Raw genomic sequence first — 22,692 nt, 5'->3', positions numbered from 1 at the left:
CCGTCCGTTTGCTGCTGCTGGTCTCTCTCTCTCTCTCTCTCTCTCTCTCTCTCTCTCTCTCTCTCTCTCTCTCTCTCTCTCTCTCGCTCTCTCTCTCTCTCTCTAGGCAGGCTGTCGCCATTCCTACATGGCATCCAGGAGGTTAGGAGGGATTTGGATACATAATTTTTAAGGTCACGTGATTCCTAAGTACATTGTTACTTACTGAATGCAAATAAAAGAACAACTAGTTTGAATTTTATTTGAAATATTATGAAAAAATTATTCTGATGCTTCTAATTTAAAATGGCACATTCTACTTTCCAGTTTAGGTTCAAATGAATAATTTTTTGATAGTCCATTGTTCATTATTTTATAAGAGTGAAATATTTTCTTAACATATATCAATTTTTTTACTTTTTTCAGGTAAAGATAATGAGAGCAATAAATATTTTGATAATGGTTTATTTCATTAAAATTCATAAGGAAAATGGAGGAATCTTCACATTTTTTTCTTAACCATAATAACTGCCTCCTCCGAAATGACTAAATCCTCCAAATCCTCCACCGAATCCACTTTGAATCCACTTTGAATAAATCCAGGCTCAGCTGGATAAATCCAGGCTCAGGTTCTACTGGGCTCCTCTTTCCACGGTAGCCTCCATGTCCGGAATCCATGGCCTCCAAATCCTCCAAATCCTCCACTAAATCCACGTTGAATAAATCCAGGTTCAGCTTCGGGTTCAGCTACTGGGCTCCTCTTTCCACGGTAGCCTCCATGTCCGAATCCTTGGCCTCCAAATCCTCCAAATCCTCCACTAAATCCACGTTGAATAAATCCAGGTTCAGCTTCGGGTTCAGCTACTGGGCTCCTCTTTCCACGGTAGCCTCCATGTCCGAATCCATGGCCTCCGAATCCTCCAAATCCTCCACTAAATCCACGTTGAATAAATCCAGGTTCAGCTTCAGGTTCAGCTACTGGGCTCCTCTTTCCACGGTAGCCTCCATGTCCGAATCCTTGGCCTCCAAATCCTCCAAATCCTCCACTAAATCCACGTTGAATAAATCCAGGTTCAGCTTCGGGTTCAGCTACTGGGCTCCTCTTTCCACGGTAGCCTCCATGTCCGAATCCTTGGCCTCCAAATCCTCCAAATCCTCCACCTCCTCCAAATCCACGTTGAATAAATCCAGGCTCAGCTTCGTTCAGCTACTGGGCTCCTCTTTCCTCGGTAGCCTCCATATCCGAATCCTTGGCCTCCAAATCCACCAAATCCTCCACTAAATCCTCTAATGAATCCAGGATCAGCTTTGGCCTCGGGTTCAGCAACAGGATCAGCTGCTGCGATCCCGAAAAGGACCATTGCTAAGGTGGCGATAATTGGCTGCAAAAAAAAAAAAAAACAATAAAAAACAATAAAAAAGCCCTGCATAATTAGACCTAAAACCAAAAGTCTTACTATCGTTTGGAAGTTTATAAAAATACTCATTCTTCTTTTCAACAATTTAATTATTTTATTTTTATTTTTTTGTAAATGACACTAAGAGTAATTGGAATATCCACAATGCCGTAGCTTAGGCTAAAGAATCCTAGTTATGTCCAATGTATTTCTCTTAAAAGTTTTCCCCTTAGATTGAAGTTACAAATCCAGATTGAAAGATAATGCAAGTTCGTATGAATGAACTTGAAATATGTTTTAGGAATAAATTCTCGATATGCAACTACAACAATGTCATACCGTCAAAAATTAGAAGAATGCCATTAAAGATATAGTTAAAAAGGTCAGAAGATTGTTTAGACATCAAGATAATAACCAAACTTATTAGTAAAATGGTTCCCGCTGGAGTAATTTAAACTACATATCATAAATTCAGTAGACTGTTACAACTCTCTCTCTCTCTCTCTCTCTCTCTCTCTCTCTCTCTCTCTCTCTCTCTCTCTCTCTCTCTCTCTTACCTTGGACATCATCATGCAGCGGTCTGAATTTTGCAAGAAATATTTCAAACCGATTGATATAAATGAAATTTTGCTTTGTGAGGCGTGTACAATCCTAGTTTAAAGTTTAATGCCAAGTAATGTAAATGAATCAGAAAGCTATGCTACTAGTACATTTATATTCAAAGATCGAGATATGCATTTGAAATGATGCTCTAACAGCAACAGACCTCTGTCCCTGCCTGTCTTTCTGTCTCTTACCTTGGACGTCATCTTGCAGTGCTTGAGAGGCGACTGTGCTGAAAGGGACTCGGGGATTCCCTTATATACTGAATGAAGGAAGCCAAATGTCCTTCTCTTGGCCATTAAGATCTTGGAGAAAAGAACTGCGTCAGTGTCTCTTAATAAAGAAAAGGCATAACGGTAATCACTTTTCCTTTTCTACTTTTCATTGCCTTTGAACAAAACCGTTCAACTTTTGTACTACGGGAAAACAACAGGCAGAAGTTCAGTACCAAGCAGGTTCACGTTTCTCCAAACATTGTCTGTGTGCAAATGGGCCTCATTTGTATCTTGAGGATACGTGCTTGTACTTCAGCCGAGCATTTTCCCTGTATTTGCTAATACTGTATATGTATATATATATATATATATATATATATATATATATATATATATATATATATATATATATATATATATATATGTGTGTGTGTGTGTGTGTGTGTGTGTATGTATTGTATACATATATATGAATATATATATATATATATATATATATATATATATATATATATATATATATATATATATATATATATATATATATGTATATATATATGTATATATATATATATATATATATATATATATATATATATATATATATATATATATATATATATATATATATATAGAGAGAGAGAGAGAGAGAGAGAGAGAGAGAGAGAGAGAGAAGAAGAAGAAGAAGAGAGAGAGAGAGAGAGAGAGAGAGAGAGAGAGAGAGAGAGAGAGAGAGAGGATATGGCCATGTGGAGATTGAAATGATGGAGTGCAAGATCTTTTACCTTACTATATGGCATTTTCAACTAAACTACATACATTGAAACGAGAACTTATCAAGAAACTTAGTTTTGCAAATAGCACTAAGATTGACACATGAAAAGGTCCTTAATTTTGGGGGTAATCCTACAAGTCATTAACAGATGTTTAGGATGAACTAGGTAATGGATGAACCAAAGAGGGGCAAATGAGACAGAAACTCAAGAAAATCAGTAATTCACCTTAAAAACTTTTGCCCCTCCTTGGTTTATTCATTTACCTGAAGTAATCCTAGAAAGCTGTTTCTGACCCAAAGACCTACCCCAAATGTAAAGATGTGACCTTTGTATCCGTTGAAGAGGTTGTGTGCCCTCCTCTAATCTTTGTTGTTGTCTGTAAGACCGAGTCTTCTTTGTAATTATTTGTTTTATTGTGTGTAGTTTACTTGAAACTTCCCTAGAGTAAAGGGGAAAGAGCTTGCATTCCGTTACCGCAGTTTCCCTGCAGCGTAAGAAAAATCTCAGACAGAAGTTCAAGCTAGCATCACTGGGGTACAAATAAGATCCATTTGCCTGGATAACACGTGAGCCCTCTTGGCACTAAACTTTTGCGTCTCACTTTCCTTTGCCATTTCTTTTTACCGAACTTTTCACAGGGTTAGAAGAAACTAGTTTTTTTTCTTTAATCTTACCCATGTTTTACTTCCTATTTTTTTTTGTGACACTCTCAAAAAAGATACGAATCAAAAGCGAAATACGACCACTAATAACATAAAAATTCTAATAGTCTTTCTTTCAACTTCTGATCCCAAGGAAGTTCCTTTGAGAAAAACAGTAAATATATTTTATGTACCAAGAAAAAAGTAAATATTTATATATACAGTGTAGTCTTTATAATATATATACACTTAAGAATAAATATAAGTAAATATATACTTGTATATATTCATATGCATATATAAACACAGACATATGTATATATATATATATAGATATATTTCTATATATATGTATACATATATATTATATATAGATTTTTTAAAATTTTTATATACATATTTATTTTGACATACACACATTACCTAAACATAAGGCACAGCTTATCGGTTAAGCTCGCAAGAGACGAAAAATAGAAAAAGAGAGAATAACTGCCTTTATAACTCTTACTTGCTAAGTCACGATTATGCAATTCTTTTCTTTAAGATCATTTTGGCCTGAGGAAGGACACTTAACCTCCTTCAGGCGGTATATAAGGGGATCCCTTAGTCCCTCTCAGCACAGTCAGCTCTTAAGCACTGCACGATGATGTCTAAGGTAGGAATGAAAGAGTTGAATCAATATATTGGTTCTGATATGTTCACTAAATTACGCTTCCTTGTTGAAACAATTTTACTAATTGATTTTGATTACTGTCTTTTCAGACCTTTGAAAGCATATCCTTAATTGTCAATATTTTCCCGCTTGGTGAATGTACAAGCATAACTTTAGGTGGAAATGTAGAAACCAACTCTAAAATATATTTCTGGTCCATTCATATGAATTTGTTTGTGTGTGTGTGTGTGTGTGTTTTTTTTTTTTTAACTAGAAATGCACTTTCAATCTAAATGGGGAATTTTTGAAAGAAATACCTGACAGGAATACATTTATCATAACCAAAAGCCGTGAATATTATTCCAAATAAATAATATTTATACAACTGATAAAAAAGTATATTTTTATGAGCTTTTCCAAAAGACTGTCAGGCTTTTGGCTTTAGGTCTAATGATCCAGGAGTGTTAAATACTATTTTTGCAGACGTTTATCGCCACCTTAGCCGTGGTCCTTTTCGGGATAGTAGCAGCTGGTCCTGTTGCTGAACCCGAAGCTGAGCCTGGATTTATTCATGGTGGATTTGGTGGAGGATTTGGTGGATTTGGAGGCCAAGGATTCGGACATGGAGGCTACCGTGGAAAAAGGAGTCCAGTAGCTGAACCCGAAGCTGAACCTGGATTTATTCAACGTGGATTTGGAGGAGGATTAGGTGGATTTGGAGGCCAAGGATTCGGACATGGAGGCTACCGTGGAAAGAGGAGCCCAGTAGCTGAACCCGAAGCTGAGCCTGGATTTATTCATGGTGGATTTGGAGGAGGATTTGGTGGATTTGGAGGCCAAGGATTCGGATATGGAGGCTACCGTGGAAAGAGGAGCCCAGTAGCAGAACCTGAAGCTGAGCCTGGATTTATCCAAAGTGGATTTGGTGGATTTGGTGGAGGATTTGGTCATTTTGGAGGAGGCAGATATTATGGCTAAGAAAAAAATGTGAAGTTTCTTCAATTTTTTTCTTATGATTCTGAATAAAGAAAGTAATCATCAAAATATATATAACTTTTATTACCATTACCTAACAAATTGAATAGTAGACATTTGATAAGCAAATATTCTAAAATTTTCAAGCGATGAGCAATAGATTATTAAAAAAAAGTTAATTGAAAAAATGAGTGCACCACTTACAAACAAAAGCAACATTGTATTAGTCATATTATTCACAAACATTTCAGCTGAAATTCAATCTTAAATTCATCAAGTGGTAATTTATCTAGAAATCTTGTGACCATAAAAATGGGTATATCCAAATCCTTCCTAACTCCTGGATGCCATGCAGGAACAGTGACACCCTCCCCAGAGGACCCTTAAGATCTTGGTGCTCCGCAATTGTCTTCTGGTTAGGAAACTCGAAAGTACTTGATTAATATGGACAGGAAAATTTTAGTTGGTTTTTAATTCCCATGTATTTAAATTTTATATCCCCTGATATAGTCACTTTCTTATCTTTAGTTCATTGATAAGAAGCACTCTGTACCTTTATTCAGCACCCTCTACACACCATTTTTTCATTGATCTAACAATAACGTGAAATTGAGATAGTTTGCAGATAAATCGTCAGACGTTTTTTCATTAGATTCCTTTATATCATCTTGCAGAATATTTCTTTATGTTAGGATCAATACCTTCCAACAGTATGGTCTTGGAATTAATCCATCCGAATATCTTTACAGTTTTTAATAGGTGAACTGTATATCTTGTTGTTAACTTTGACTGATCTCTCTTTTATATCAAAGAGTGAATATCTCATTTCACTGGCTTTTTGACCTGTTACTGGGACATTCCCTTAGAACTGAACAGGCACCTTGTCATGCCTGAGTCAGTTTCTTGTTGTTAATATCATGACAAGTAATTTGGTATTATCAAACAACATCCTGATCAGAGCGATGTTGCTTACTTAGGCATCTTTAGACTACACTTCCTAACCCGATTCAGCTAACTATCCCACGCTCTGTGAGACAATGGAATACATCTGCAACCGGTTCTTGAATTAAAGAGGCTACTCTCGGCAGCTCGTACATGGGCAGATATTGTGAAAAGCTTCTTAATTCCCACCCCTATCCCCACCAAATAAAAATGTTCAAGTTGCAGGGAAAATAACAATTCCAAATTTAAGTTGTGAGGGATATTAGGTAAAACAAACATTCGTTGCAAAAGCAGAAGAGAAAAATACCGAAAATTTAAAGCAAGGAAGCCGCATCCGATCTTATAGCAAAGGCGCAGGCGCAGTGCTAGGAAGTAGAGAGCGACACGGAAGGGTCAGTGACCTTTCCCAACCGACCCCTGTACTCGAGAGCGTAGGGAATGAAGACATAATATTCTTAATAATAGTAATGCGCTTCAGTGTAGCAACACTCAAATTTAACAAGAAAAGATTGTTTTTCTCTGTCTGTCCGTCCGTTTGCTGCTGCTCTCTCTCTCTCTCTCTCTCTCTCTCTCTCTAGGCAGGCTGTCGCCATTCCTACATGGCATCCAGGAGGTTAGGAGGGATTTGGATACATAATTTTTAAGGTCACGTGATTCCTAAATACATTGTTACTTACTGAATGCAAGCAAAAGAACAACTAGTTTGAATTTTATTTGAAATATTATGAAAAAATTATTCTGATGCTTCTAATTTAAAATGGCACATTCTACTTTCCAATTTAGGTTCAAATGAATAATTTTTTGATAGTCCATTGTTCATTATTTTATAAGAGTGAAATATTTTCTTAACATATATAAATTTTTTACTTTTTTCAGGTAAAGATAATGAGAGCAATAAATATTTTGATAATGGTTTATTTCATTAAAATTCATAAGGAAAATGGAGGAATCTTCACATTTTTTCTTAACCATAATAACTGCCTCCTCCGAAATGACTAAATCCTCCAAATCCTCCACCGAATCCACTTTGAATAAATCCAGGCTCAGCTACTGGGCTCCTCTTTCCACGGTAGCCTCCATATCCGAATCCATGGCCTCCAAATCCTCCAAATCCTCCTCCAAATCCACTTTGGATAAATCCAGGCTCAGCTTCTGGTTCAGCTACTGGGCTCCTCTTTCCACGGTAGCCTCCATGTCCGAATCCTTGGCCTCCAAATCCTCCAAATCCTCCACTAAATCCACGTTGAATAAATCCAGGTTCAGCTTCAGGTTCAGCTACTGACTCCTCTTTCCACGGTAGCCTCCATGTCCGAATCCTTGGCCTCCAAATCCTCCAAATCCTCCACTAAATCCACCATGAATAAATCCAGGCTCAGCTTCGGGTTCAGCTACTGGGCTCCTCTTTCCACGGTAGCCTCCATGTCCGAATCCTTGGCCTCCAAATCCTCCAAATCCTCCACTAAATCCACGTTGAATAAATCCAGGTTCAGCTTCGGGTTCAGCTACTGGGCTCCTCTTTCCACGGTAGCCTCCATGTCCGAATCCTTGGCCTCCAAATCCTCCAAATCCTCCACTAAATCCACGTTGAATAAATCCAGGCTCAGCTTCGGGTTCAGCTACTGGGCTCCTCTTTCCACGGTAGCCTCCATGTCCGAATCCTTGGCCTCCAAATCCTCCAAATGCCCTCCACCTAAATCCACGTTGAATAAATCCAGGCTCAGCTTTGGGTTCAGCTACTGGGCTCCTCTTTCCACGGTAGCCTCCATGTCCGAATCCTTGGCCTCCAAATCCTCCAAATGCTCCTCCAAATCCTCCTCCAAATCCACGTTGAATAAATCCAGGTTCAGCTTCGGGTTCAGCTACTGGGCTCCTCTTTCCTCGGTAGCCTCCATATCCGAATCCTTGGCCTCCAAATCCACCAAATCCTCCACTAAATCCTCTAATGAATCCAGGATCAGCTTTGGCCTCGGGTTCAGCAACAGGATCAGCTGCTGCGATCCCGAAAAGGACCATTGCTAAGGTGGCGATAATTGGCTGCAAAAAAAAAAAAAAACAAAAAAAACAATAAAAAGCCCTGCATAATTAGACCTAAAACCAAAAGTCTTACTATCGTTTGGAAGTTTATAAAAATACTCATTCTTCTTTTCAACAATTTAATTATTTTATTTTTTTTTTTTGTAAATGACACTAAGAGTAATTGGAATATCCACAATGCCGTAGCTTAGGCTAAAGAATCCTAGTTATGTCCAATGTATTTCTCTTAAAAGTTTTCCCCTTAGATTGAAGTTACAAATCCAGATTGAAAGATAATACAAGTTCGTATGAATGAACTAGAAATATATTTTAGGAATAAATTCTCGATATGGAACTACAACAATGTCATACCGTCAAAAATTAGAAGAATGCCATTAAAGATATAGTTAAAACGGTCAGAAGATTGTTTAGACATCAAGATAATAACCAAACTTATTAGTAAAATGGTTCCCGCTGGAGTAATTTAAACTACATATTAAATTCAGTAGACTGTTACAACTCTCTCTCTCTCTCTCTCTCTCTCTCTCTCTCTCTCTCTCTCTCTCTCTCTCTCTGATATCATCATGCAGCGGTCTGAATTTTGCAAGAAATATTTCAAACCGATTGATATAAATGAAATTTTGCTTTGTGAGGCGTGTACAATCCTAGTTTAAAGTTTAATGCCAAGAATTGTAAATGAATCAGAAAGCTATGCTACTAGTACATTTATATTCAAAGATCGAGATATGCAATTGAAATGATGCTCTAACAGCAACAGACCTCTGTCCCTGCCTGTCTTTCTGTCTCTTACCTTGGACGTCATCTTGCAGTGCTTGAGAGGCGACTGTGCTGAAAGGGACTCGGGGATTCCCTTATATACTGAATGAAGGAAGCCAAATGTCCTTCTCTTGGCCATTAAGATCTTGGAGAAAAGAACTGCGTCAGTGTCTCTTAATAAAGAAAAGGCATAACGGCAATCACTTTTCCTTTTCTACTTTTCATTGCCTTTGAACAAAACCGTTCAACTTTTGTACTACGGAAAACAACAGGCAGAAGTTCAGTACCAAGCAGGTTCACGTTTCTCCAAACATTGTCTGTGTGCAAATGGGCCTCATTTGTATCTTGAGGATACGTGCTTGTACTTCAGCCGAGCATTTTCCCTGTGGAATTTGCTAATACTGTATATGTATATATATATATATATATATATATATATATATATATATATATATATATATGTATGTGTGTGTGTGTGTGTGTGTGTATTGTATACATATATATGAATATATATATATATATATATATATATATATATATATATATATATATATATATATATATATATATATATATATATGTATACACACACATATATAAAAATATATATATATATATATATATATATATATATATATATATATATATATATATATATATATATATAGAGAGAGAGAGAGAGAGAGAGAGAGAGAGAGAGAGAGAGAGAGAGAGAGAGAGAAGATATGGCCATGTGGAGATTGAAATGATGGAGTGCAAGATCTTTTACCTTTACTATATGGCATTTTCAACTAAACTACATACATTGAAACGAGAACTTATCAAGAAACTTAGTTTTGCAAATAGCACTAAGATTGACACATGAAAAGGTCCTTAATTTTGGGGGTAATCCTACAAGTCATTAACAGATGTTTAGGATGAACTAGGTAATGGATGAACCAAAGAGGGGCAAATGAGACAGAAACTCAAGAAAATCAGTAATTCACCTTAAAAACTTTTGCCCCACCTTGGTTTATTCATTTACCTGAAGTAATCCTAAAAGCTGTTTCTGACCCAAAGACCTACCCCAAATGTAAAGATGTGACCTTTGTATCCGTTGAAGAGGTTGTGTGCCCTCCTCTAATCTTTGTTGTTGTCTGTGAGACCGAGTGTTCTTTGTAATTATTTGTTTTATTGTGTGTAGTTTACTTGAAACTTCCCTAGAGTAAAGGGGAAAGAGCTTGCATTCCGTTACCGCAGTTTCCTGCAGCGTAAGAAAAATCTCAGACAGAAGTTCAAGCTAGCATCACTGGGGTACAAATAAGATCCATTTGCCTGGATAACACGTGAGCCCTCTTGGCACTAAACTTTTGCGTCTCACTTTCCTTTGCCATTTCTTTTGCCGAAATTTTCACAGGGTTAGAAGAAACTAGTTTTTTTTCTTTAATCTTACCCATGTTTTACTTCCTATTTTTTTTTGTGACACTCAAAAAAGATACGAAGCAAAAGCGAAATACGACCACTAATTACATAAAAATTCTAATAGTCTTTCTTTCAACTTCTGATCCCAAGGAAGTTCCTTTGAGAAAAACAGTAAATAATTTTTATGTACCAAGAAAAAAGCAAATATTTATATATACAGTATAGTCTTTATAATATATATACACTTAAGAATAAATATAAGTAAATATATACTTGTATATATTCATATGCAGATATAAACACAGACATATGTATATATATAGATATATTTCTATATATATGTATACATATATATTATATATAGATTTTAAAAACTTTTATATGCATATTTATTTTGACATACACACAGTACCTAAACATAAGGCACAGCTTATCGGTTAAGCTCACAAGAAACGAAAAATAGAAAAAGAGAGAATAACTACCTTTATAACTCTTACTTGCTAAGTCACGATTTAGCAATTCTTTTCTTTAAGATCGTTTTGGCCTGAGGAAGGACACTTAACCTCCTTCAGGCGGTATATAAGGGGATCCCTTAGTCCCTCTCAGCACAGTCGCCTCTTCAGCACTGCACGATGATGTCTAAGGTAGGAATGAAAGAGTTGAATCAATATATTGGTTCTGATATGTTCACTAAATTACGCTTCCTTGTTGAAACAATTTTACTAATTGATTTTGATTACTGTCTTTTCAGACCTTTGTAAGCATGTCCTTAATTGTTAATATTTTCCCGTTTGGTGAATGTACAAGCATAACTTTAGGTGGAAATGTAGAAACCAACTCTAAAATATATTTCTGGTCCATTCATATGAATTTGTTTGTGTGTGTGTGTGTGTGTGTGTGTGTGTGTGTGTGTGTTTTGATCTAGAAATGCACTTTCAATCTAAATGGGGAATTTTTGAAAGAAATACCTGACAGGAATACATTTATCATAACCAAAAGCCGTGAATATTATTCCAAATAAATAACATTTATACAACTGATAAAAAAAGTATATTTTTATGAGCTTTTCCAAAAGACTGTCAGGCTTTTGGCTTTAGGCCTAATGATCCAGGAGTGTTAAATACTATTTTTGCAGACGTTTATTGCCACCTTAGCCGTGGTCCTTTTCGGGATGGTAGCAGCTGGTCCTGTTGCTGAACCCGAAGCTGAGCCTGGATTTATTCATGGTGGTTTGGTGGAGGATTTGGTGGATTTGGAGGCCATGGATTCGGACATGGAGGCTACCGTGGAAAGAGGAGTCCAGTAGCTGAACCCGAAGCTGAGCCTGGATTTATTCAACGTGGATTTGGAGGAGGATTAGGTGGATTTGGAGGCCAAGGATTCGGACATGGAGGCTACCGTGGAAAGAGGAGCCCAGTAGCTGACCCCGAAGCTGAGCCTGGATTTATTCATGGTGGATTTGGAGGAGGATTTGGTGGATTTGGAGGCCAAGGATTCGGATATGGAGGCTACCGTGGAAAGAGGAGCCCAGTAGCAGAACCTGAAGCTGAGCCTGGATTTATCCAAAGTGGATTTGGTGGATTTGGTGGAGGATTTGGTCATTTTGGAGGAGGCAGATATTATGGCTAAGAAAAAATGTGAAGTTTCTTCCATTTTTTCTTATGATTCTGAATAAAGAAAGTAATCATCAAAATATATATAACTTTTATTACCATTACCTAACAAATTGAATAATAGACATTTGATAAGCAAATATTGTAAAATTTTCAAGCGATGAGCAATAGATTATTAAAAAAGTTAATTGAAAAAATGAGTGCACCACTTACAAACAAAAGCAACATTGTATTAGTCATATTATTCACAAACATTTCAGCTGAAATTCAATCTTAAATTCATCAAGTGGTAATTTATCTAGAAATCTTGTGACCATAAAAATGGGTATATCCAAATCCTTCCTAACTCCTGGATGCCATGCAGGAACAGTGACACCCTCACCCAGAGGACCCTTAAGATCTTGGTGCTCTGCAATTGTCTTCTGGTTAGGAAACTCGAAAGTACTTGATTAATATGGACAGGAAAATTTTAGTTGGTTTTTAATTCCCATGTATTTAAATTTTATATCCCCTGATATAGTCACTTTCTTATCTTTAGTTCATTGATAAGAAGCACTCTGTACCTTTATTCAGCACCCTCTACACACCATTTTTTCATTGATCTAACAATAACGTGAAATTGAGATAGTTTGCAGATAAATCTTCAGACGTTTTTTCATTAGATTCCTTTATATCATCTTGCAGAATATTTCTTTATGTTAGGATCAATACCTTCTAACAGTATGTTCTTGGAATTAATCCATCCGAATATCTTTACAGTTTTTAATAGGTGAACTGTATATCTTGTTGTTAACTTTGACTGATCTTTCTTTTATATCAAAGAGTGAATATCTCATTTCACTGGCTTTTTGACCTGTTACTGGGACATTCCCTTAGAACTGAACAGGCACCTTGTCATGCCTGAGTCAGTTTCTTGTTGTTAATATCATGACAAGTAATTTGGTATTATCAAACAACATCCTGATCAGAGCGATGTTGCTTACTTAGGCATCTTTAGACTACACTTCCTAACCCGATTCAGCTAACTATCCCACGCTCTGTTAGACAATGGAATACATCTGCAACCGGTTCTTGAATTAAAGAGGCTACTCTCGTCAGCTCGTACATGAGCAGATATTGTGAAAAGCTTCCTAACTCCCACTCCTATCCCCACCAAATAAAAATTTTCAAGTTGCAGGGAAAATAACAACTCCAAATTTAAGGTGTGAGGGATATTAGGTAAAACAAACATTCGTTGCAAAAGCAGAAGAGAAAAATATCGAAATTTAAAGCAAGGAAGCCGCATCCGATCTTATAGCAAAGACGCAGGCGCAGTGCTAGGAAGTAGAGAGCGACACGGAAGGGTCAGTGACCTTTCCCAACCGACCCCTGTACTCGAGAGCGTAGGGAATGAAGACATAATATTCTTAATAATAGTAATGCGCTTCAGTGTAACAACAATCAAATTTAACAAGAAAAGATTGTTTTTCTGTCTGTCTGTCCGTTTACTGCTGCTCTCTCTTTGGGCAGGCTGTCGCCATTCCTACATGGCATCCAGGAGGTTAGGAGGGATTTGGATATATAATTTTTAAGGTCACGTGATTGATAAATACATTGTTACTTACTGAATATAGCAAAAGAACAACTAGTTTGAATTTTATTTGAAATATTATGAAAAAATTATTCTGATGTTTCTAATTTAAAATGGCATTTCTACTTTCCAATTTAGGTTTAAATGAATAATTTTTGATAGTCCATTGTTCATTATTTTATAAGAGTGAAATATTTTCTAAAAATATATCCATTTTTAACTTTTTTAGGTAAAGATAATGAGAGCAATAAATATTTTGATAATGGTTTATTTCATTAAAATTCATAAGGAAAATGGAGGAATCTTCACATTTTTATCTTAACCATAATAACTGCCTCCTCCGAAATTACTAAATCCTCCAAATCCTCCACCGAATCCACTTTGAATAAATCCAGGCTCAGCTACTGGGCTCCTCTTTCCACGGTAGCCTCCATATCCGAATCCATGGCCTCCAAATCCTCCAAATCCTCCTCCAAATCCACTTTGGATAAATCCAGGCTCAGCTTCTGGTTCAGCTACTGGGCTCCTCTTTCCACGGTAGCCTCCATGTCCGAATCCTTGGCCTCCAAATCCTCCAAATCCTCCACTAAATCCACGTTGAATAAATCCAGGTTCAGCTTCGGGTTCAGCTACTGGGCTCCTCTTTCCACGGTAGCCTCCATGTCCGAATCCTGGCCTCCAAATCCTCCAAATCCTCCACTAAATCCACGTTGAATAAATCCAGGTTCAGCTTCGGGTTCAGCTACTGGGCTCCTCTTTCCACGGTAGCCTCCATGTCCGAATCCTTGGCCTCCAAATCCTCCAAATCCTCCACTAAATCCACGTTGAATAAATCCAGGCTCAGCTTCGGGTTCAGCTACTGGGCTTCTCTTTCCACGGTAGCCTCCATGTCCGAGTCCTTGGCCTCCAAATCCTCCAAATCCTCCACTAAATCCACGTTGAATAAATCCAGGTTCAGCTTCGGGTTCAGGTACTGGGCTCCTCTTTCCACGGTAGCCTCCATATCCGAAATCCTTGGCCTCCAAATCCTCCAAATGCTCCTCCAAATCCTCCTCCAAATCCACGTTGAATAAATCCAGGTTCAGCTTCGTTCAGCTACTGGGCTCCTCTTTCCTCGGTAGCCTCCATATCCGAATCCTTGGCCTCCAAATCCACCAAATCCTCCACTAAATCCTCTAATGAATCCAGGATCAGCTTTGGCCTCGGGTTCAGCAACAGGATCAGCTGCTGCGATCCCGAAAAGGACCATTGCTAAGGTGGCGATAATTGGCTGCAAAAAAAAAAAAAAAAAAAATAAAAAAGCCCTGCATAATTAGACCTAAAACCAAAAGTCTTACTATCGTTTGGAAGTTTATAAAAATACTCATTCTTCTTTTCAACAATTTAATTATATTATTTTTTTTTTTTTGTAAATGACACTAAGAGTAATTGGAATATCCACAATGCCGTAGCTTAGGCTAAAGAATCCTAGTTATGTCCAATGTATTTCTCTTAAAAAAGTTTTCCCCTTAGATTGAAGTTACAAATCCAGATTGAAAGATAATACAAATTCGTATGAATGAACTAGAAATATATTTTAGGAATAAATTCTTGATATGCAACTACAACAATGTCATACCGTCAAAAATTAGAAGAATGCCAATTAAAGATATAGTTAAAAAGGTCAGAAGATTGTTTAGACATCAAGATAATAACCAAACTTATTAGTAAAATGGTTCCCGCTGGAGTAATTTAAACTACATATTAAATTCAGTAGACTGTTACAACTCTCTCTCTCTCTCTCTCTCTCTCTCTCTCTCTCTCTCTCTCTCTCTCTTCTCTTTCCTTGGTCTTACATCATCATGCAGCGGTCTGAATTTTGCAAGAAATATTTCAAACCGATTGATATAAATGAAATTTTGCTTTGTGAGGCGTGTACAATCCTAGTTTAAAGTTTAATGCCAAGAATTGTAAATGAATCAGAAAGCTATGCCACTAGTACATTTATATTCAAAGATCGAGATATGCATTTGAAATGATGCTCTAGCAGTAATAGACCTCTGTCCCTGCCTGTCTTTCTGTCTCTTACCTTGGACGTCATCTTGCAGTGCTTGAGAGGCGACTGTGCTGAAAGGGACTCAGGGATTCCCTTATATACTGAATGAAGGAAGCCAAATGTCCTTCTCTTGGCCATTAAGATCTTGGAGAAAAGAACTGCGTCAGTGTCTTTAATAAAGAAAATGGCATAACGGCAATCACTTTTCCTTTTCTACTTTTCATTGCCTTTGAACAAAACCGTTCAACTTTTGTACTACGGAAAACAACAGGCAGAAGTTCAGTACCAAGCAGGTTCACGTTTCTCCAAACATTGTCTGTGTGCAAATGGGCCTTATTTGTATCTTGAGGATACGTGCTTGTACTTCAGCCGAGCATTTTCCCTGTGGAATTTGCTAATACTGTATATGTGTATATATATATATATATATATATATATATATATATATATATATATATATATATATATATGTGTGTGTGTGTGTGTGTGTGTGTGTGTATATTGTATATATATATATGAATATATATATATATATATATATATATATATATATATGTAATATATATATGTACACACACACACATATATATAAATAGATATATATATATATATATATATATATATATATATATATATATATATATATAGAGAGAGAGAGAGAGAGAGAGAGAGAGAGAGAGAGAGAGAGAGAGATATGGCCATGTGGAGATTGAAATGATGAAGTGTAAGATCTTTTACCTTACTATATGGCATTTTCAACTAAACTACATACATTGAAACGAGAACTTATCAAGAAACTTAGTTTTGCAAATAGCACTAAGATTGACACATGAAAAGGTCCTTAATTTTGGGGGTAATCCTACAAGTCATTAACAGATGTTTAGGATGAACTAGGTAATGGATGAACCAAAGAGGGGCAAATGAGATTTAAAACAGAAACTCAAGAAAATCACTAATTCACCTTAAAAACTCTTGCCCCACCTTGGTTTATTCATTTACCTGAAGTAATCCTAGAAAGCTGTTTCTGACCCAAAGACCTACCCCAAATGTAAAGATGTGACCTTTGTATCCGTTGAAGAGGTTGTGTGCCCTCCTCTAATCTTTGTTGTTGTCTGTGAGACCGAGTGTTCTTTGTAATTATTTTTTTTGTTGTGTGTAGTTTACTTGAAACTTCCCTAGAGTAAAGGGGAAAGAGCTTGCATTCCGTTACTGCAGTTTCCCTGCAGCGTAAGAAAAATCTCAGACAGAAGTTCAAGCTAGATCACTGGGGTACAAATAAGATCCATTTGCCTGGATAACACGTGAGCCCTCTTGGCACTAAACTTTTGCGTCTCACTTTCCTTTGCCATTTCTTTTTACCGAACTTTTCACAGGGTCAGAAGAAACTAGTTTTTTTTCTTTAATCTTACCCATGTTTTACTTCCTATTTTTTTTTGACACTCTCAAAAACGATATGAAGCAAAAGCGAAATACGACCACTAATAACATAAAAATTCTAATAGTCTTTCTTTCAACTTCTGATCCCAAGGAAGTTCCCCCGAGAAAAACAGTAAATATATTTTATGTATCAAGAAAAAAGCAAATATTTATATATACAGTATAGTCTTTATAATATATATACACTTAAGAATAAATATAAGTAAATATATACTTGTATATATTCATATGCAGATATAAACACAGACATATGTATATATATAGATATATTTCTATATATATGTATACATATATATTATATATAGATTTTTAAAATTTTTATATACATATTTATTTTGACATACACACATTACCTAAACATAAGGCACAGCTTATCGGTTAAGCTCACAAGAAACGAAAAATAGAAAAAGAGAGAATAACTACCTTTATAACTCTTACTTGCTAAGTCACGATTATGCAATTCTTTTCTTTAAGATCATTTTGGCCTGAGGAAGGACACTTAACCTCCTTCAGGCGGTATATAAGGGGATCCCTTAGTCCCTCTCAGCACAGTCGCCTCTTCAGCACTGCACGATGATGTCTAAGGTAGGAATGAAAGAGTTGAATCAATATATTGGTTCTGATATGTTCACTAAATTACGCTTCCTTGTTGAAACAATTTTACTAATTGATTTTGATTACTGTCTTTTCAGACCTTTGTAAGCATATCCTTAATTGTCAATATTTTCTCGCATGGTGAATGTACAAGCATAACTTTAGGTGGAAATGTAGAAACCAACTCTAAAATATATTTCTGGTCCATTCATATGAATTTGTTTGTGTGTGTGTGTGTGTGTGTGTGTGTGTGTGTGTGTGTGTGTGTGTTTTGATCTAGAAATGCACTTTCAATCTAAATGGGGAATTTTTGAAAGAAATACCTGACAGGAATACATTTATCATAACCAAAAGCCGTGAATATTATTCCAAATAAATAATATTTATACAACTGATAAAAAAGTATATTTTATGAGCTTTTCCAAAAGACTGTCAGGCTTTTGGCTTTAGGCCTAATGATCCAGGAGTGTTAAATACTATTTTTGCAGACGTTTATTGCCACCTTAGCCGTGGTCCTTTTCGGGATAGTAGCAGCTGGTCCTGTTGCTGAACCCGAAGCTGAGCCTGGATTTATTCATGGTGGTTTTGGTGGAGGATTTGGTGGATTTGGAGGCCATGGATTCGGACATGGAGGCTACCGTGGAAAGAGGAGCCCAGTAGCTGAACCCGAAGCTGAACCTGGATTTATTCAACGTGGATTTGGAGGAGGATTAGGTGGATTTGGAGGCCAAGGATTCGGACATGGAGGCTACCGTGGAAAGAGGAGCCAGTAGCTGACCCCGAAGCTGAGCCTGGATTTATTCATGGTGGATTTGGAGGAGGATTTGGTGGATTTGGAGGCCAAGGATTCGGATATGGAGGCTACCGCGGAAAGAGGAGCCCAGTAGCAGAACCTGAAGCTGACCCTGGATTTATCCAAAGTGGATTTGGTGGATTTGGTGGAGGATTTGGTCATTTTGGAGGAGGCAGATATTATGGCTAAGAAAAAAATGTGAAGTTTCATCCATTTTTTTCTTATGATTCTGAATAAAGAAAGTAATCATCAAAATATATATAACTTTTATTACCATTACCTAACAAATTGAATAATAGACATTTGATAAGCAAATATTCTAAAATTTTCAAGCGATCAGCAATAGATTATTAAAAAAAAGTTAATTGAAAAAATGAGCGCACCACTTACAAACAAAAGCAACATTGTGTTAGTCATATTATTCACAAACATTTCAGCTGAAATTCAATCTTAAATTCATCAAGTGGTAATTTATCTAGAAATCTTGTGACCATAAAAATGGGTATATCCAAATCCTTCCTAACTCCTGGATGCCATGCAGGAACAGTGACACCCTCCCAGAGGACCCTTAAGATCTTGGTGCTCCGCAATTGTCTTCTGGTTAGGAAACTCGAAAGTACTTGATTAATATGGACAGGAAAATTTTAGTTGGTTTTTAATTCCCATGTATTTAAATTTTATATCCCCTGATATAGTCACTTTCTTATCTTTAGTTCATTGATAAGAAGCACTCTGTACCTTTATTCAGCACCCTCTACACACCGTTTTTTCATGGATCTAACAATAACGTGAAATTGAGATAGTTTGCAGATAAATCTTCAGACCTTTTTTCATTAGATTCCTTTATATCATCTTGCAGAATATTTCTTTATGTTAGGATCAATACCTTCTAACAGTATGATCTTGGAATTACTCCAGCCGAATATCTTTACAGTTTTTAATAGGTGAACTGTATATCTTGTGTATAACTTAGACTGATCTCTCTTCTATATCAAAGAGTGAATATCTCATTTCATGGCTTTTTGACCTGTTACTGGGACATTCCCTTAGAACTGAACAGGCACCTTGTCGTGTCTGAGTCAGTTTCTTGTTGTTAATATAATGACAAGTAATTTGGTGTTATCAAACAACATCCTGATCAGAGCGATGTTGCTTACTTAGGCATCTTTAGACTACACTTCCTAACTTTTTTCAGCTAACTATCCCACGCTCTGTGAGACAATGGAATACAACTGCAACCGGTTCTTGAATTAAAGAGGCTACTATCGTCAGCTCGTACATGAGCAGATATTGTGAAAAGCTTCCTAACTCCCACCCCTATCCCCACCAAAATAAAAATTTTCAAGTTGCAGGGAAAATAACAGCTCCAAATTTAAGTTGTGAGGGATATTAGGTAAAACAAACATTCGTTGCAAAAGAAGAAGAGAAAAATATCGAAATTTAAAGCAAGGAAGCCGCATCCGATCTTATAGCAAAGACGCAGGCGCAGTGCTAGGAAGTAGAGAGCGACACGGAAGGGTCAGTGACCTTTCCCATTCGACCCCTGTACTCGAGAGCGTAGGGAATGAAGACATAATATTCTTGATAATAGTAATGCGCTTCACTGAACCAACAATCAAATTTAACAAGAAAAGATTGTTTTTCTCTGTCTGTCTCTCTTTGGGCAAGATGTCGCCATTCCTGCATGGCACCCAGGATGTTAGGAGGGATTTGGATATATAATTTTTAAGGTCACATGATTGATAGATACATTATTACTTACCGAATATAAATAAAGGAACAACCAGTTTGAATTTTATTTGAAATATCGTGAAAAATTTTTCTGGTGTTTCTAATTTAAAATGGTGCATTTTACTTTCCAATTTAGGTTTAAATGAATAATTTTTTGATAGTCCATTGCTCATTATTTTATAAGTGCGAAATATTTACTAATTAAACATCCATTCTTAACTTTTTTTAGGTAATGATAATGACAGCAATAAATATTTTGATAATGGTTTATTTCGCTAAAATTCACAAGGAAAATGGAGGAATCTTCACATTTTTATCTTAACCATAATATCTACTTCCTCCGAAATGACCAAATCCTCCTAATCCTCCACCGAATCCACGTTGAACAAATCCAGGCTCAGCTTCGGGTTCAGCTACTGGGCTCCTCTTTCCACGGTAGCCTCCATATCCGAATCCTTGGCCTCCAAATCCTCCTAATCCTCCACCGAATCCACGTTGAACAAATCCAGGCTCAGCTTCGGGTTCAGCTACTGGGCTCCTCTTTCCACGGTAGCCTCCATATCCGAATCCTTGGCCTCCAAATCCTCCAAATCCTCCTCCAAATCCACGTTGAATAAATCCAGGTTCAGCTTCGGGTTCAGCTACTGGGCTCCTCTTTCCTCGGTAGCCTCCATGTCCGAATCCTTGGCCTCCAAATCCTCCAAATCCTCCACTAAATCCACGTTGAATAAATCCAGGTTCAGCTTCGGGTTCAGCTACTGGGCTCCTCTTTCCACGGTAGCCTCCATATCCGAATCCTTGGCCTCCAAATCCTCCAAATCCTCCACTAAATCCTCTAATGAATCCAGGATCAGCTTTGGCTTCGGGTTCAGCAACAGGATCAGCTGCTGCGATCCCGAAAAGGACCATTGCTAAGGTGGCGATAATCGGCTGCAAAAAAAAAAAAAAAAAAATAAAATACCCCTGCATAATTAGTCCTAAAACCAAAAGCCTTACAATCTTTTGGAAGTTTATCAAATTATTCATTCATCTTTTCAGCAATTTAAATTTTTTTTTTTATAAATGGCACTAAGAGTAATTGGAATATTCATAATGCCGTAGCTTAGGTTAAAGAATCCGTTATGTGAAATGTATTTCAACCAGGTATTTTTCTTAAAAGTTTTCCCCTTAGACTGAAGTTACATATCCAGATTGAAAGATAATACAAATTCGTATAAATGAACTAGAAATATATTTTAGGAATAAATTCTTGATATGCAACTACAATGATGCCAAACCGTCAAAAATTAGAAAAAGTAATTAAAGATATATTTAAGAAGGTCGGAAGATTGTTTAGACATGAAGATAATAACCACACTTATTAGTAAAATAATTCATGCTGGAGTTATCTGAACTGCATATCAAATCCAGTAGACTGTTACAACTCTCTCTCTCTCTCTCTCTCTCTCTCTCTCTCTCTCTCTTACCTTGGACATCATCGTGTAGTGCTTGAGAGGCGACTGTGCTGGAAGGGACTCAGTAATCCCCTTATATACTGCCCGAGGGAGGCCAAATGCCCTTCAGACGATCGTCAAGATCTTGAAGAAAAGAACTGCGTCATCATCTATTAGTAAGCAAGAACCATAAAGACAATCTCATAACCGTCGTTTCTTTGGACAAAACCGTTAATTCTGGGTTATGTTTAGGTATATGGGTGTGTGTGTGTGTGTATGTGAGTATTTATTTGTTATTAGCACATAAAATGTACATTTTGTTTTTCTCACAGAGGAACTCCCTTGAGATCAGACCTTAAAAAGAAGATTAACTGTTTTTACTTCTCTCTCTCATCAAGAATAGGCTGTGGATTTTACGGTAGTATATTTACCCATGGTATAAGGGGAAATAAACTATTTAGCATTCCCAAGTTTCTTTTTTTATTATTGAGTATGCATTAAAAAAAAGCACTTGAAGCATTGAAACGCAGTGCCCAATATAGTCAAGCCTTGACTGACTCTGGGAGCTTTCGCTAAGAGAAATGAAAACTGAGCTGTGGGTAATATATGTCTATTTGAGATGTCCTTAGATTTGTTTCAGGATCCAAACTTTCCCTGGATGTTAACTTACTGCCTTGTTAAAAGGAGCCTGGAAGAAGGAAAACTGACCATAACGAGTTCATTCTGTGGCGTTGCAAAAGCATTGAGCCAGCCTCTCAGCCTGCATATGCCTCTCCACTTGAAGAAAAATGGAGAACAGTAGAGTAGGGCACAGAACAACGCAAATAACCGAGCTTCAGCTGTCTCTATGTCTGATTTATAAAAAGGACGTTTAACCAAAGCCTTAAAAAAACTTAGCATATATTAAAACCGGATAGGCTAAGTATGAGGAAAGTCATTTGTTTTATGAGTATTCTCCGTAACAATGCAGAAAAGTAAGATTGGGATGAGTTGGGTATATGATCAGGGAAGTCTACAGCAAATAAGCCAAGTTAGGCATTAAACTTATCTTAATTAGTTTAACTTTTTTTTTTTTTTACACAAGCAACCTATTTTTCATGCTCAAAAATGTTCAA

At 36.8% G+C, this 22,692-nt stretch overlaps 3 protein-coding genes across 3 annotated transcripts; 1 reads left to right on the top strand and 2 right to left on the bottom strand.

Annotated features, from left to right (window-relative positions):
• The first annotated feature begins 4,243 nt into the window (after positions 1 to 4,243).
• On the top strand, positions 4,244 to 5,266 carry LOC136838253 (ctenidin-3-like). The gene is made up of 2 exons (XM_067103121.1): positions 4,244 to 4,266; positions 4,747 to 5,266. The coding sequence occupies exons 1-2, from the start codon at positions 4,255 to 4,257 to the stop codon at positions 5,239 to 5,241; spliced, it is 507 nt and encodes a 168-aa protein (XP_066959222.1). The 5' UTR covers positions 4,244 to 4,254; the 3' UTR covers positions 5,242 to 5,266.
• A 2,189-nt stretch (positions 5,267 to 7,455) lies between these two features.
• On the bottom strand, positions 7,456 to 9,109 carry LOC136836449 (spidroin-1-like). The gene is made up of 2 exons (XM_067100718.1): positions 9,005 to 9,109; positions 7,456 to 8,214 (listed from the first exon to the last, which is right to left on the bottom strand). The coding sequence occupies exons 1-2, from the start codon at positions 9,107 to 9,109 to the stop codon at positions 7,456 to 7,458; spliced, it is 864 nt and encodes a 287-aa protein (XP_066956819.1).
• An 11,287-nt stretch (positions 9,110 to 20,396) lies between these two features.
• On the bottom strand, positions 20,397 to 21,637 carry LOC136829774 (ctenidin-1-like). Its single transcript, XM_067088680.1, has 2 exons — positions 21,611 to 21,637; positions 20,397 to 21,074 (listed from the first exon to the last, which is right to left on the bottom strand). Exons 1-2 carry the CDS (start codon positions 21,620 to 21,622, stop codon positions 20,463 to 20,465), a joined length of 624 nt encoding a protein of 207 aa, XP_066944781.1. The 5' UTR covers positions 21,623 to 21,637; the 3' UTR covers positions 20,397 to 20,462.
• Between the last annotated feature and the right edge of the window lie 1,055 nt (positions 21,638 to 22,692).

This window comes from Macrobrachium rosenbergii, chromosome 4 (assembly GCF_040412425.1).
Source record: "Macrobrachium rosenbergii isolate ZJJX-2024 chromosome 4, ASM4041242v1, whole genome shotgun sequence".
NCBI classification, from domain to species: Eukaryota; Metazoa; Arthropoda; class Malacostraca; order Decapoda; family Palaemonidae; genus Macrobrachium; species Macrobrachium rosenbergii.
The sequence above is the reverse complement of the archived record's forward strand: the minus strand, read 5'-3'. Positions and strand labels throughout refer to the sequence as shown.

What these genes read in the sequence shown, in the direction of transcription:
- LOC136836449 (XM_067100718.1), bottom strand. Translation starts at nt 9,109, where the DNA reads ATGGCCAAGAGAAGGACATTTGGCTTCCTTCATTCAGTATATAAGGGA. An exon ending in ACTGCAAGATGACGTCCAAG is followed by an intron (nt 8,215 to 9,004) that starts GTAAGAGACAGA and finishes TTTTTTTTGCAG; the next exon opens with CCAATTATCGCCACCTTAGC.